Source organism: Triplophysa dalaica, chromosome 18, assembly GCF_015846415.1.
Source record: "Triplophysa dalaica isolate WHDGS20190420 chromosome 18, ASM1584641v1, whole genome shotgun sequence".
Lineage (NCBI taxonomy): Eukaryota > Metazoa > Chordata > Actinopteri > Cypriniformes > Nemacheilidae > Triplophysa > Triplophysa dalaica.
This window is the reverse complement of record NC_079559.1, coordinates 11,726,652-11,740,194: the sequence shown is the minus strand read 5'-3', so window position 1 is coordinate 11,740,194 and position 13,543 is coordinate 11,726,652. Positions and strand designations below refer to the sequence as shown.

Genomic DNA, 13,543 nt, shown 5'->3' with positions numbered 1-13,543 from the left:
CACTGGATATTGTCTCTGGGTCATGGGGGTTAATCTGATCGCTTTTTCGGCTTCCTAGACCTCAGAACTCAGAGAGTTGCTCACAGGATCTCATTTGCATAATTAAAAGGTAATTGAGTTTCTCAGTGAGCCGCTCATTGGCATGCTTTTATGAGTAATGTATTCAGCTTACAGTTAATACATCATAAATCCAGTCAGATTCACATGGCCTCTCATATCAGAGAGTTTGTACTGTAAGTGTAATTGTTCATGTGTATTGAGAACACATTAATTGTTGCAAATTTTTTTATGTAATGTAAATCCCCTAATAATATAAAAAGGGCAAACGAAAGGGAGTTTAAGAAAACTAGAACTTAAAAATGTAATATTTCAAATGCAATTAAAGCTGTTGGGGTACATTTTTGCATGAATCAATAAACTCACCCAGAGGTCACCTCCATATGTCGTGATTTTCTCATGAATCATTATTTATTGTCAGCCCTTATGTTTGTCTCTGGGTTTTGCAAATATTTAAAAAATAAAAAATATTTTAAAAGTGCTTGTCAGCTTTGACTATTTTGAACATATGTGACCCTGGACAACAAAACCAGTTTTATGAGATGAGTACATAATCTGAAAGATGCATAAATAAGCTTTCTATTGATGTATTAGATTTTAGAATAGGACAATATCTGGCTGAGATACAATAGTTTAAAACTCTGGAATCTGAGGCAGCAAAAAAAAATATTGAGAAAATTGCCTTTGAAGTTGTTAATCAGAGGTGATGTGGCTGGCCATCCAGTTTTCATCTTCATCTTCATGGAACATGATATTTACTTAATATCCTAATGACTTTTGGTATAAAAATAAAATAAATAATTTTGACCCATACAATGTATTTTTGTCTTTTACTAAAAATGTTCCCGTGCTACTTAAGGCTGGTTTTGTGATCCAGGGTCACATATCATATTTATTTATGTTTTATTTTTTTAATAATATTTATATTAGGTTTCGGAAGCACATCAATGATATACAGCTGTGGAAACAAATTTAAGGCCATTTCAAAATTATTTTCTGAATTTACTATTGATCGGTATGTTTTTTATCCTGTTCATTTTTAACAATGTTTCACCAAATTTCAATTCAATTTCAATTTTGTTTCTATTTGCACTTATCTGCAAAAATATTATTTGATCAAAATAACAGAAAAGATCCTCCAAATACTGCAAAGAAAACAAGTTCATATTCACTTTTAAGCAATACAACAGTAATATTTGTACATGTATAGGCAAAGTTAAAAACTATTTTTTATGTGATAACCTCGATTTTGCATGTGTCTTGTCATGTTGTTATTCTTTCACATTTCTGTTGGTCACTCCTGAGGTTTGATTTTGTTGAAATTGAACAAACACATGACTCACAATACATCAACAAATTCTGATAAAATGGATATTTGAAATGGTCTCTTAATTGTTCAGTATGTATATGTTCAACATAAACATGATATTTGAACAGATATACATGAGCAAGTCTTTATGCCTTGAAATCTTAAACTGCCCTGCATTGTGGTGCAAAAAGCAATAATTATTATTTTTGAAAATGTTAACCACATTGACATTTTCGATACTCAATCATTTATCCAGCTGCCGACTCATTATAATTTGTATAAGGATGCTGTCAAACCGAGATGCTCTAACTGACTAACATTGTTCAGCTGTCTGTCTGAAAGCGTGTTCGCATTAGGGAATCTCTTATCTTGCATTAGTAATGCTTTCAAAATGCTTGCACGCTGCTTGTAATTACACCCCCGACAGAAAATATGAGGTTTATGCCCAGCCTTATTTGGTCAATTTCTGATTAGCGTTTGTAATAACACTGCTGGCAACTGTCATGTACAGCATAGAAGAGATTGTGTTGGCAGAAGAGAGAGCCATGCCAGACAATGTCCACTCCAAAACAGGCATAAATTGAAACTGCAGAATGATTCAATCATGATTACCACCCACAACAGATGTATGTTCCTCTCTCTTCTATACAATATGACTTAGCATGACATTTAAATAATGCATTTTGAGTCACCTTCACTCAAGTCCACGTGCTTTTCAAAGCGTCACTTATTGGCCATGACACCGCTTAACTGCATAGAGCATAGAGCTAGAGGTGTCGCACTTTGAGAAAAACAACACACATCACTGCAGCTTAAAAAATACACCGCTGAAAATCTACTAATAAATTCACAATGATACGTGAGCGTGAAGTGCTGGAAATAAATGAAGGAGAGTTTTTCACAGCTGCGTAGTGCCATTGTCAAAACAAGCTGAGGGGACCTCTGCCAGCAATGAATAGCTGTAATTGAGAAAGCATGTAATGAGGCCATGGACTCTACTCTATGCTTCAGAATGAGACAGAATTGGCAAACCGCAAATGTTACATCTTCTATTGTTTTTAATTCAGATTAGTTTCTCATCTGGATTGCAACAGAACAGTCATGAGTCATATACACAATAAAATCATACAATTGAAATACTGAAGGTACACGATTCAAGGTATTTAGTGAAAGAAAGACACTACGCAGTATTTATGCAGTATTTACATTTATTGTACACCAGATTTGTCATGGAATGCTAAACATACAGCTCATCGACCTTGACAACTACATGCAGTTTCATACTGTACAAAGATGCATGATTAATGCATTTACACTCCGGTCCATGCTGGAGATTGCCTGTGGGATTGTGTGGGATTGTCATTTTAATCAACATGAGTCAAACGCTTTAATAAATAAATGATCCCGCAAATCATTGAGCCACTCTTATGTTCGTAGGTGAACTAGTCACTTTGTTTAATGATGTCATACCGAACAAATTGAATGAATTGGCATCTGGGTAATTAAATTATTTTGTATCTTTTATAATCTAATAATTAATTCATTTGGATGGCGATTTAGCCAATTAGTTAGCTTAATCTGAAAATAAATAACCTTACTATTAAATAACAGTAAATTATATTAAAATGCCAACTGTACACTATTGTACAAATTATTTGTATTTTTACATTACCATTGACATTAACCTGTATGACTTTCTTTCTTCTGCAGAACACAAAAGAAAATATTTTGAAGAATGTTGGTAACCGAACAATAGCGGTCCCATTTTACTTCAAGTCAATGGGTACCACCGTTGTTGGGTTACCAACATTCTTCACAATATCTTCTTTTGTGTTCTGCAGGAGAAAGAAAGTCAAACAGGATGATGAATTTAATATGAAACTACCCCTTTATGTAATGAATTTCAATGGGATATTTCATCGCACTAAAAGACAACTATTGTTTTTTTCTGTACTGCATTTGGATCTAACTGGTCAGTAAACGTCAATGTCTGCTTTTTAACAGTCCTCAGTCACACGCAAACAAATATATATAGTATTCTTCACGGATACAAAAAGATTTGTTGCAGTATTCTGGACTATACTACAAAAATGTTGATACAAAGCCTAACCTGTTAGTATTAATGATGGCAAAACTCTTATTAACATACATCTGCGATTTTTGGTTGTGAATACAAACATCTAATAGTTCACTTCTTCAACATCGTAAGACCAGACTGAGGCCCTCAAGGGAACCTCAACTCGTAATGTATGACAAATAGTAAGCCGAGAAACAATTCAGGTTTATAAGTATTTACAACGTGACAATCATACTAGTTACTACTACCACTAGAAATAAAGCTACTATAGAGTCACATTCACTGTACAAACGATATTTATTTCCCATGAAGTGAGTTACTGTTACTCGATCAGAAGCAGAAGTCAGAAATTTAGGTTTTAAGCGTGTGAATTAGTGAAATAGAGAAATATGGGGAAAAGCCAGCCATCTTTTGGTCCAGAAAGAAGTGAAATCACTGTTCGATTTATCCTCAAACAAAACCTGAAATTATTCCGCCCGACCACCCGTCTGCGCTCTACTCTCATCCTCGCAGGTTTAACAGCCCTAAACTGTCAGAGACGAACAGAGCTTGTTTCGAAGTATGAAATGAAATCATAACAAGGCAAATAGTAAAAGAGCAAGTGTAATTGATACCACAAGCGAGTAGGGAAATTCGAGATTCAGGTGGCGTTCTCTTCTTCATCATCCAGGTAGTAGTTGAGGGTGATGACGGCGCTGATAAATTCTCCCAGCTCCACAAAGTCGGCCGTGATGATGTTAACTCCGTTTTCTCCAGGTCGCTGTGAGCGGATCCACTGCATCATGCCAGGAAGAGCCCTGAGAACACATATAGTTTCAATTTAAAGGGGACATTTGTGAGGGTTATGTCTCTGAAGCTCAATTTGAGATGAGGCTACGGCTAGCAGTCTGAATCAGCTGTTCTGCAACGCATCATTCAGATTGTAGTGAGGTAGCAGAGGTCCTTTCATTTCTTTTTGTGTCCCTATGCTCTATAAATAATCTGCCATCAGCACAATCAATGCAAAAATATCTGAAACTCTCCACCAAACTATGTCATTTGCTTTGTTCTTAATACAATTGTTTACTTAAAATGCACATTCTCTTTGCACAAACAATAACAATCAAACAGATCTACAAAGAGAGTTGTGGCTTGGGATGGTGCATTAAATGCGGTGTGTGGGAGGGAATCAACAGGGACCTGCCATTCTGATATCATATCAATACCTGGGTCACAATATGATAATATTGTCATTCTTTATGTTTATAGTAAAAGAAAGCTGCTAACTGCATTGGACTTGCAAATCGCCCCATTTGAATCCTTGTCTCTCCATATTTTGTTTTGCCATAAATCATTATTATCGCCCTTTATGTTTGTCACTGGGTTTTGCAAATATCTAACAAATAAAAAGTATTAAAAAGTGCTTGTCAACTTTGGCAACTCAGTATGTGATCATTGAAAAAATACATTGTTTTTCCATTTCCTGAAAAACAGCGAATTTAGACCGACAAGGTTTCGAAAGGACTCCGACGAATTTATCTTCTGAGCTTGTTCCCATTTTGGATTTTGAGTGAACAGAAATAATGGATTTCCTAATACACTTTAGCCTGTGCTCTGACGGGTACTCAATATCCTTATTCCCCAAAATATTCCTGTTTAACTTCAAGTACATCCGCAAATGCTGTGACAGACTGAGACTTCAGAATGTGTCTTCTAGTAACCAGGATGACTAACGCTGGTGTCATCTCTGCCCTTTAGCTAATGTTCTAGTTACAATGAGCAGAAATAATACACTGCTTCATATCGTCTATGTGGTTTGGTTTGGATATCCACGTGAACCACATGCAGGTGGTACCACAAGCTACGATGCATTGCGGCTGGGCTACATTGCAGGCTCAATGGCATACTATATTGTGTATGCTGGCATAAAAAACTTAGATGCAGATGGCAATATTTCCAAAAGGGAAGAGAAAAGAAACCCTCTCAGTCTTTTGAATGAGCAGAATATTGCTTCACTTTAGAACGAATATCTGCTTCTGTCATCCAGTGCGGTTTTAAAATGTGCATTCTGCCAAAAGTTTCATGTTTCTAACCAAGCCTGACAAATCCTGATCAGTTAAGCCCTAGAGACTCTGAGCAATGGCTAATAACTGTGATGAGATTATATTGCGACCGTGAGATATCTTCCTGGTGCTGTTTTTGCAAAGAAGAACATTGCTGAACTGTTTTTGTAATTGTTTTCAGATGGGTGTTTTAATGTTATTACTAATTTTATTATTGAAAACAACCCAATTACAAAAAGATAAGTATTGAAAATACCATTTACAAAAGAAGTAATAATCTGATTAAAATGTAAAACTGTCAAATTTGCTTGTTGCACTTTCCAATAAAAATTAGATGTCAAAGGGCAAACTGAAAATCTTAGTAATACATAAATGAACTCAAACAATTTTTAAAAGATACAAATTAAATATAAACTATTCAAAAGCAAGAAAAACTAACTAAAACTAAATGGTTGTGTTTATTATAAATGTTTATTCTAAAAATACATCAAACTCATTTTTCAACCAAAAAGACTAAGGATGTCACAACATGAGGTTTTCACTATACGATTATTGTGACTGAAAAAATATTCAATAAATAAATTATCAGCCAAATTCATCTTTACTTTTGTTCTTTTTCTGGCCATTGAGGCAGAGTTTGTAACCATTATGTATTTGTGAGCAAAACTTTGATATTATGTGCAAATTAGCACGATATTGATTATCATGGTTTTAAGCATCAAGGTTTATTGAAGATACTGGCATATTGTGACACCCCTATAACAACCCTGGTGCTCACCTCTCTGTGATGATCTCCCTCAGGCCGCTGGTCACTCCCTTCATGACAGTGCTCGCTTTAGGTGTGAGAACCACCTGGGACACAAAAAAGGTCCCCTTACGTCTCCGATCCTTCACTGAGGCTTGGAGGAACTGAATGAGCTTTTCAGGATCCGTGGTATTGGCCCAAGGAGCCGGCATCATCTGACCCGGCCATAGGAAAGGAACCTCCAGAGCCATGGGATTGTGATAGAAGACCAGCACCTGATACTCCTTCTCCCAAAGGTACTTCAGGCTCACCTCTTGAGCAAAGACCACCGGGCAGAGCCGGTCCCCGAAGACGGTGCGCAACATCTGGACCAGCTTCTCGTGGTGGAGGTTCTGTACTCCGTAGAAGTGGTTGAAGTCCAGGAATACAACTTCGCGAGCATGCGAGGCCAGGAAGGTGGTGATCTGCTCGAGGCCTTCGCGCACGGTGGCGCTGAACAGGCCGTGTGCAAAGAAGAGCTCGTTGTCGGGGTCTCTGGGTTTGGTGGATATACGGAGGTCAAAGAAGCGGATGCCTGCTTCCAACTGGCTGGTGAAGTTCATGGTCTGCGTAGCCAACCATTTTCTCATCAGCTTCTTGGCGACAGTGCCAAACACAGACACAAAGTTCTGCACCGTCTCAGGCTGCTCCGGCCCTACGGGTGAGGCCTCATCGATGTAGAAACTGAAGGAGTCGTGGGAACCTGAATGAGAAGGTTTCTGAGTTAGTATGTTTTTGTAACACAACCCAACAATGACAATGTTTCATCGTCCCAAGAAAGGAAACATAATTGTATCTCAGATATAAATGCAACTAGACGAATTACAGTTAGTGGTCTGTGAAATAATATTGATGACATTCACTAAACTATAGAGAAAAGGCGACAATTAGGTTGTCTTGTGGACACAGTTGGTTGTTTTCTCAATAACTATTGTGTCTCCTTTACAACTAGTACAGTCCTCTGCTCATAAAATTATGATATCGTGATCTTAGGCTGACTTATATAGGAACCTAAATACACTATGTAATATAATGGCTGCCTTCACAGTTAAAGGGATAGTTCACACAAAAATGAAAAAAACTCACCCTATCATCATTTCAAACCTGTTTGACTTTCTTTATACTGAAGAACACAAAAGAAGATATTTTGAAGAATGTTGGTAACTGAACAACGGCGGTACCCATTGACGCCGCTGTTCGGTTACTAATTGTCTTCAGAAAATCTTCTTTTCAAAGTCATACAAGTCTGAAATGACAATGAAAATGTTCATCTTTGGGTGAACTATTCCTTCAAGGCTAAAGCAGTTTAATGCAACCGCAATCCATTGAATTCAAACCACACCATAACATAACCTGAGGGAGAAAACGGTTGCCATGGCCTGCGGCACAATAGCACGAGTTCACAAGCACGCTTTCAATGTAAATACAGAGCAAAGCCAGGTGCTGTGTTTGATCTCACAAATCACAAACAAGTACAACCTATTTATGCATTGCTAATCTCGTGAAATGAAAGCAGTAAGCAGCCTATAAACAGTGCGTATCAGAGAGACTCGCCGAATGATATTTTTGATGAATAAACGATGCGTCCCTCCACCCGAAGGGAGAACTGCAGCTATCAACATTCACCATGGGAAAGGGCCATTAGGCAAACAGCTGTCTGCTCGGCAGATGCATCTCGACAATCGGCACCACAATGAAACAAGTCAAAATCATGGGAACATTAGAGGGTGCTTTTCACAAGCAAAAGAGCTCCAGCTTATAGAGATACTGGTCAGCAATGAAGGAAAAAGGAATGAATGAATGAATGAATGAATGAATGAATGAATGAATGAAAGAATGAATGAAAGAATGAATGACTGCTTATTAAAGATGTCTAAACACAGGCTTGGTACTGTGCTAACTGCTAAAACTGACAAACACTTGATCTACGTGTTTTAATCAATCATACAGCCGAATACATTCATATTTCAACATGTTTCCTCATTCTAGTTGGCTCTCATATAAGGAAACATCTACAAACCTGCGAAGTGTTATAAAACATTCTCTTTCAATAAATGTAGTTCATTGATAGTAAGCAGCCTTGCCTTCAGGGCGTTGTAAAACATATTATTATAGCTACAATTCACATCCCCAAATAGGAATAGATTGAAGATGATTAAAGACGTAAATACTTAAAACACAATATGGATGCCCAGTCATTTCTGTTCTGAGAGGTCCCAGTGCATTTATTATGCGTTCTATTAGCTCATCTGCTAAATGCAGAGGAGGGTTATGGGATCCCTGCCTTGAGATACACTGAACTGATATGAGGTAGATTTGAGGGAAATTATTTTTGGGAAAATGGACCATTTAACAAAATGATAGGAAGTAATTGGGCTCATGTTTCACCTCTAAACCTCGGCGAGGAGGAACATTAGAGCGGATTAAAGACATTAACAATTTAGCCCATTTCTGTTTTTGAAACACGTGAACCAGAGTCACACACGTCTACAATTGTCACAATTATGTCACAATTAGACACATCTCTGTCTTTAACTTAATATCAAAGGTGTTGAATATCTAGTAGTATAAGTAGATAAGAAGTGAAGAGTATAAGAATTGTGGTAAGATTACGGTAACACTTTACAATAAGGTACAGTAGTTAACTATATAAATTAACTATTATAGTTAGCTATAAATTTGCAAGAACTAGCAATATACAAATACTTTTACAGCATTTATATACAGTACCTTATTATTAAGGATAATAAATTAATCTTAATTTACTAATACATCAATAATCAAAGGTTAACATTATTCATTCCAAATTAAATGAACATTGGCAAACACCTGTATTTACATTAAAGGTCCATTGTGTGAAATTTAGTGTCATCTAGCGGTGAGGTTGCGAACTGCAACCAACGGCTCATTTCACCGCTCGCCCCCCCCATTTGAAGCACTCGGGTGGCTGACATTGAACTAAGATGTCATCACTCTTTCGTTTCTTTGCCGAATGAGATGACATGTTTACATAACGCGCACTGTAGAGCAGTTGTCCGTATATTTTATTGCATTTCTGTAAATAGATCATTTAAAAAAATTACAGGACTTTTAACTATCCTCAACAAATAAATGCTGTAAAAATATATTGCTCAATGATGGGCAGTGAATGGAATCTTACTGTAAAGTGATGAATTGCACCAGAGGTGGATAAATACACAACAGAAGACCTAAATACCATATTTCTGTGTGTATAGCAGTTCTACTCTGTGTCATGTAGCTTTACTGGTAGAACATGGCACTAGCAACGTCAAGGTCAAGAATTTGATCTCCAAGAAATGCTTGCATTCATAAAATGTATATCTTGAATGCACTGTAAGTCGTTTTGTTTAAAAGCATCTTACGAATGCATAAATGTATAGCAGATTGTGACAGTATTTCCATACAGGATATCATATTGTGAACAGATAGCACTACATAAATTTGATTTAATATTAAGACTTTAATAGTTCTATGCCTTTAATATTTAAAGAGTGTCTAGCTACTCTTTGGCTGTTTATATTCTCATTGCCTCTTGTGTAGTATTGCTTAACAAGAATATACAAATGAAAAGCTATCCATCATCCGCAACAGGCAACATGTATTTTAAGTTTTATTCAAGGGTTGACTATAAACTCCTGGGCTGACTGAAAGTGCCAACTTCAATAGATTGACATGTCATTGTCAACCACAGGGGACAACCTTACAGTTTAGCAGGCAAAAATGAATCGTTCCAGGAATGAGATCCTTTTCCCACTGGTGACTGTGCAATTTCATGTCTGGTCACCTAATCTTTTCCATTTATCTTGTTTATTGAGACAAGGTGGGCTGGAAATCCTCTCTTTGGGGTCTAAAGTGCTGGATTAATGGATGAACAATTGGACAGATGGACAGATTTAAAGAGCAATCAGACAGGAGCAATCACGCCCTCCAGGATTGAAGCCATTACAATTTTTCATGCCAATGGTGCAATTTAAAGTTATTTATGTACCATACCATTATCTATGCAGCATGTACGTATCTGTCAGGTAAATAAATAATTTCGACATCTTTCTAAAAACATTTTGGAGAGGCCCTTTTGATATGAAAATTCAATTTGATGAAATAAAGACACAGAGGTGGAAGAAAGAAAAAATCTGAGTAAGAGCAATTATCCATGCAACAAAGACGTGCTCTGAGTTTCTTTTAAGGCCTTCAATTGAGCATGGCGAATCATACGAGTAGATACAAATGTGCCAAAAAACACTTTGCATAGACGATGAGTTTCTCCTGGCAAGGCTGTTTGTCTCAAGGTCAAATGTCTAGACCTGACAGGAGTGCTAGATTCTGCCAGCTTCTGTTAATCCATCAACCAAAAGCTCTGATTCTGCCATTAGCAAATAGGTAGGATTACAAACACTACTACATGAAAATATTTCAAGGACAAAATACCTATGTTTTGCTCTCAAAGAAAGAATAGATCGATTTTTCTGGATGTATGTCACTGGCTTGCGCTCAAAAGAAGATTACATGACTTAAAAGCAACACCCCCTTGGGATAAAGGGCAGCCATTGCTTAAATATCAATAATGGTTCTCCATAAAACCGAATGAGGCTAAATTCACGTCTCAAGAGCTTCAACCATCTACCTAATTTCCAAGACTTCTGTGACATATAAAGCATTGGTGCCCTGCTTATTCTGTGAGTGTCACCTTAGAACAGCCGCCTTCAGCATGGACACAATTCTCTTGCCTCAATGTCAGTGACCTATGGGTAAGAGAGTCGGACTCATAAAAAGGTTTGAGTTTGACAATTACCTAAGCCTTTATGATGATAAAAAGGAGAAAAATCAAAAGCACACTAGATTCTCGATCGCTGAGCTTAAAGCTGCTGGAGATGACAGAATCATATTTTGAACTGCGGAATTTGACAACATTATAATAGAAATCCACACATTAATAAATAAAATGGGTCAAATATGAGTTTGTGTTGGCATAAATACTATTAATATAGACGTGTATAATGCTAGATCCAAAGAATTAAAAAAATATCTCCAGTAGCCTGTATGTATGACAGAATGAGAATAGCCTGAAGCTTAAATAAAGCACTAACTAAAATATGCATGAGACAAAGGCGAGAGATCATCGATTAGGCTGTTTTAGGATTTGATCCTTGGCTATACTTCACAATTTAAGTTGCTGAAATGACCTTTTTTTCGTCTGTGTCTAACCTAAAAACGCTGTTCTACACACCAGGACACCAGCTCCTGGACATGCTGCATACATTTCCATGGATCTCATTTCATTCTCTATGAAGAGCGAGATCTTAACCTCGCATTATGAGACCTATTCATCAGCTCGCTTCAGTTTAAGATTTCTGTGTGGGAGTGATGTGTCCCAGAAATCTTTGCGAGACTTAATTTGTTTAGAGCGTTTTGATAAATAGCTGCTACAACTTTCCATCACCCACCCACAGCCTAGTTGACATCACGTTTTAGAAAACTTACACAAAAGAGAGAGGATGATACTGTGCCAAGTAACCCAGAAGAACAGCTACAGAACCATGGACCTTGACCTATATCAGTAAGATTTAATTTGCATTCATGTGTTGCACTCAAAGCATTTGTTGTAGGATCACGAAATCAGATTCTGTAATTGATGGTTAACTGGATGATTTGGAGATGGCTGGCCTGTTAATTAATCCCTGTGGCAATAGGTTGAAATCAGTGACACTGATGTTAATCAGGGGGTTTAATCATAGGGCGAGACTCTTAAAGCCTGCACTGGCTGATTACCCGAGCTTTGCCGCTGTTCAACTTGTCATTTTTGGCAGAGTACCTTAACATCCAATCAACCATTGCTAAAACCTACAACTAGACCATTCAGGTGTAAAAGTACAAATAGGTACTATAAGTGCTATAGGTTTTCATTATCCTGGTGAAACCTGTCCTACCCAAACCCATTCCCAAGTGGGACTCGTACTGGTGATCGGTCAAGAATGGGAGTTGGTGCTCTAGTAGGGATGTTCCACCCTTGGTCCGTTGAGATTAGCTGGCCGCTGTTACACCGGGTTATCTTGATCCATGTCTACACAGTTCACACTTCACCCTGGCCAAGTGTCTATTATTACTATTATTTGGAGTAAACAAAAACAGTACAAAACATCTACAAAACAAAAAAGAGTGAACCGCTTAAAGTGCGTGAAATGATGTGTGAAATGGCTTTAACCTAGAGTTTGTGCGAAACTCTATTTCAACATACATTTACTTACAGTTTCATCATAGTTCCAATAGAGAATACATACAATCTGGATACTATGAGCACAAATATAAAGTATAATAAAGAAGAGTACTGTCTTGTGTAACTTGTTGTTGAATAACGCTAAAATAAAATATTTAGCTTGTTTCTACCATGCAACTGTATGAGTGTTATTTTTATATTTAACTGGTCATGGTTGTAACAAATGTGTAACGTGTTGTCGCTTAATGAATCGCTGAAAAAGATTTCGAGCCCCGAGCAACAGGTGTCCTATTTAATTTCTGACACACATCTTAACCTTATTATACCGTCGTTTTCCAATTGCCATCATATGACTACGTTTTAGCCACGCAGTAGATATTATGTCATAAGCAGAATCCATTTCATCCAAGCTTGTGTGACCTCTTATTGCAATGCGAGTTATAATAAAGAGTTTATAGCTAATGCATACATTACCAGCAAAATCACTCAAACAACTTTTTAAAAGGACTGTAAAATAAAATCAACATCAATGCGTTTTCAAAACCCACAACCACTTTCCTTTCATATGTGCATGTAAAAGCGCACTTACCCGGTATGGCGAGATTAGTCAGAGGAATGCTGTGCATGCTTTCCGGTAAACTTGACATCCAGTCCGCATTACGGAGTTCGCTCTTCCCATGAGACGAAGCCATGCCGTCGGTTCTCCGATGCTCGATGTCTCTCTGACTGTCTCTACTATTCGGCTCCAGCGCGCGCGTGAGTTCGCAGCGCGAGCGTCACCACACCCCCGAGACGGCGCGCGCAACGCATACATCACAATTCAACCAACCCTCTAGATTCAAACAACGTCTTTACAAGTAGTATGAACAAGCTCGTTACTTGAAACAAGCCTATATTCTTCAGAACTGTCGTATGTGGATGTGGGCGCAATAAGACAGTGTTGCGCGCTTTTGGCGCACGCGGATTTAATGATTTTATTTGATTTTATAGAAGAAACTCAAGCTTTTCTGGATATTGACATGGTCGCTGTCCACCACTG

At 37.6% G+C, this 13,543-nt stretch overlaps 1 protein-coding gene across 1 annotated transcript; it reads right to left on the bottom strand.

The window, feature by feature from the left end:
• Nucleotides 1-2,562: 2,562 nt before the first annotated feature.
• On the bottom strand, nucleotides 2,563-13,265 carry plcxd3 (phosphatidylinositol-specific phospholipase C, X domain containing 3). Its single transcript, XM_056772602.1, has 3 exons — nucleotides 13,094-13,265; nucleotides 6,264-6,972; nucleotides 2,563-4,240 (listed from the first exon to the last, which is right to left on the bottom strand). The coding sequence occupies exons 1-3, from the start codon at nucleotides 13,194-13,196 to the stop codon at nucleotides 4,084-4,086; spliced, it is 969 nt and encodes a 322-aa protein (XP_056628580.1). The 5' UTR covers nucleotides 13,197-13,265; the 3' UTR covers nucleotides 2,563-4,083.
• Between the last annotated feature and the right edge of the window lie 278 nt (nucleotides 13,266-13,543).

Coding starts and splice junctions, on each gene's coding strand:
- plcxd3 (XM_056772602.1), bottom strand. CDS start 13,196: ATGGCTTCGTCTCATGGGAAGAGCGAACTCCGTAATGCGGACTGGATG. Junction 6,973..13,093: donor GACTAATCTCGCCATACCGG/GTAAGTGCGCTT, acceptor CTTCTCATTCAG/GTTCCCACGACTCCTTCAGT. Junction 4,241..6,263: donor AGGGAGATCATCACAGAGAG/GTGAGCACCAGG, acceptor ATGTGTTCTCAG/GGCTCTTCCTGGCATGATGC.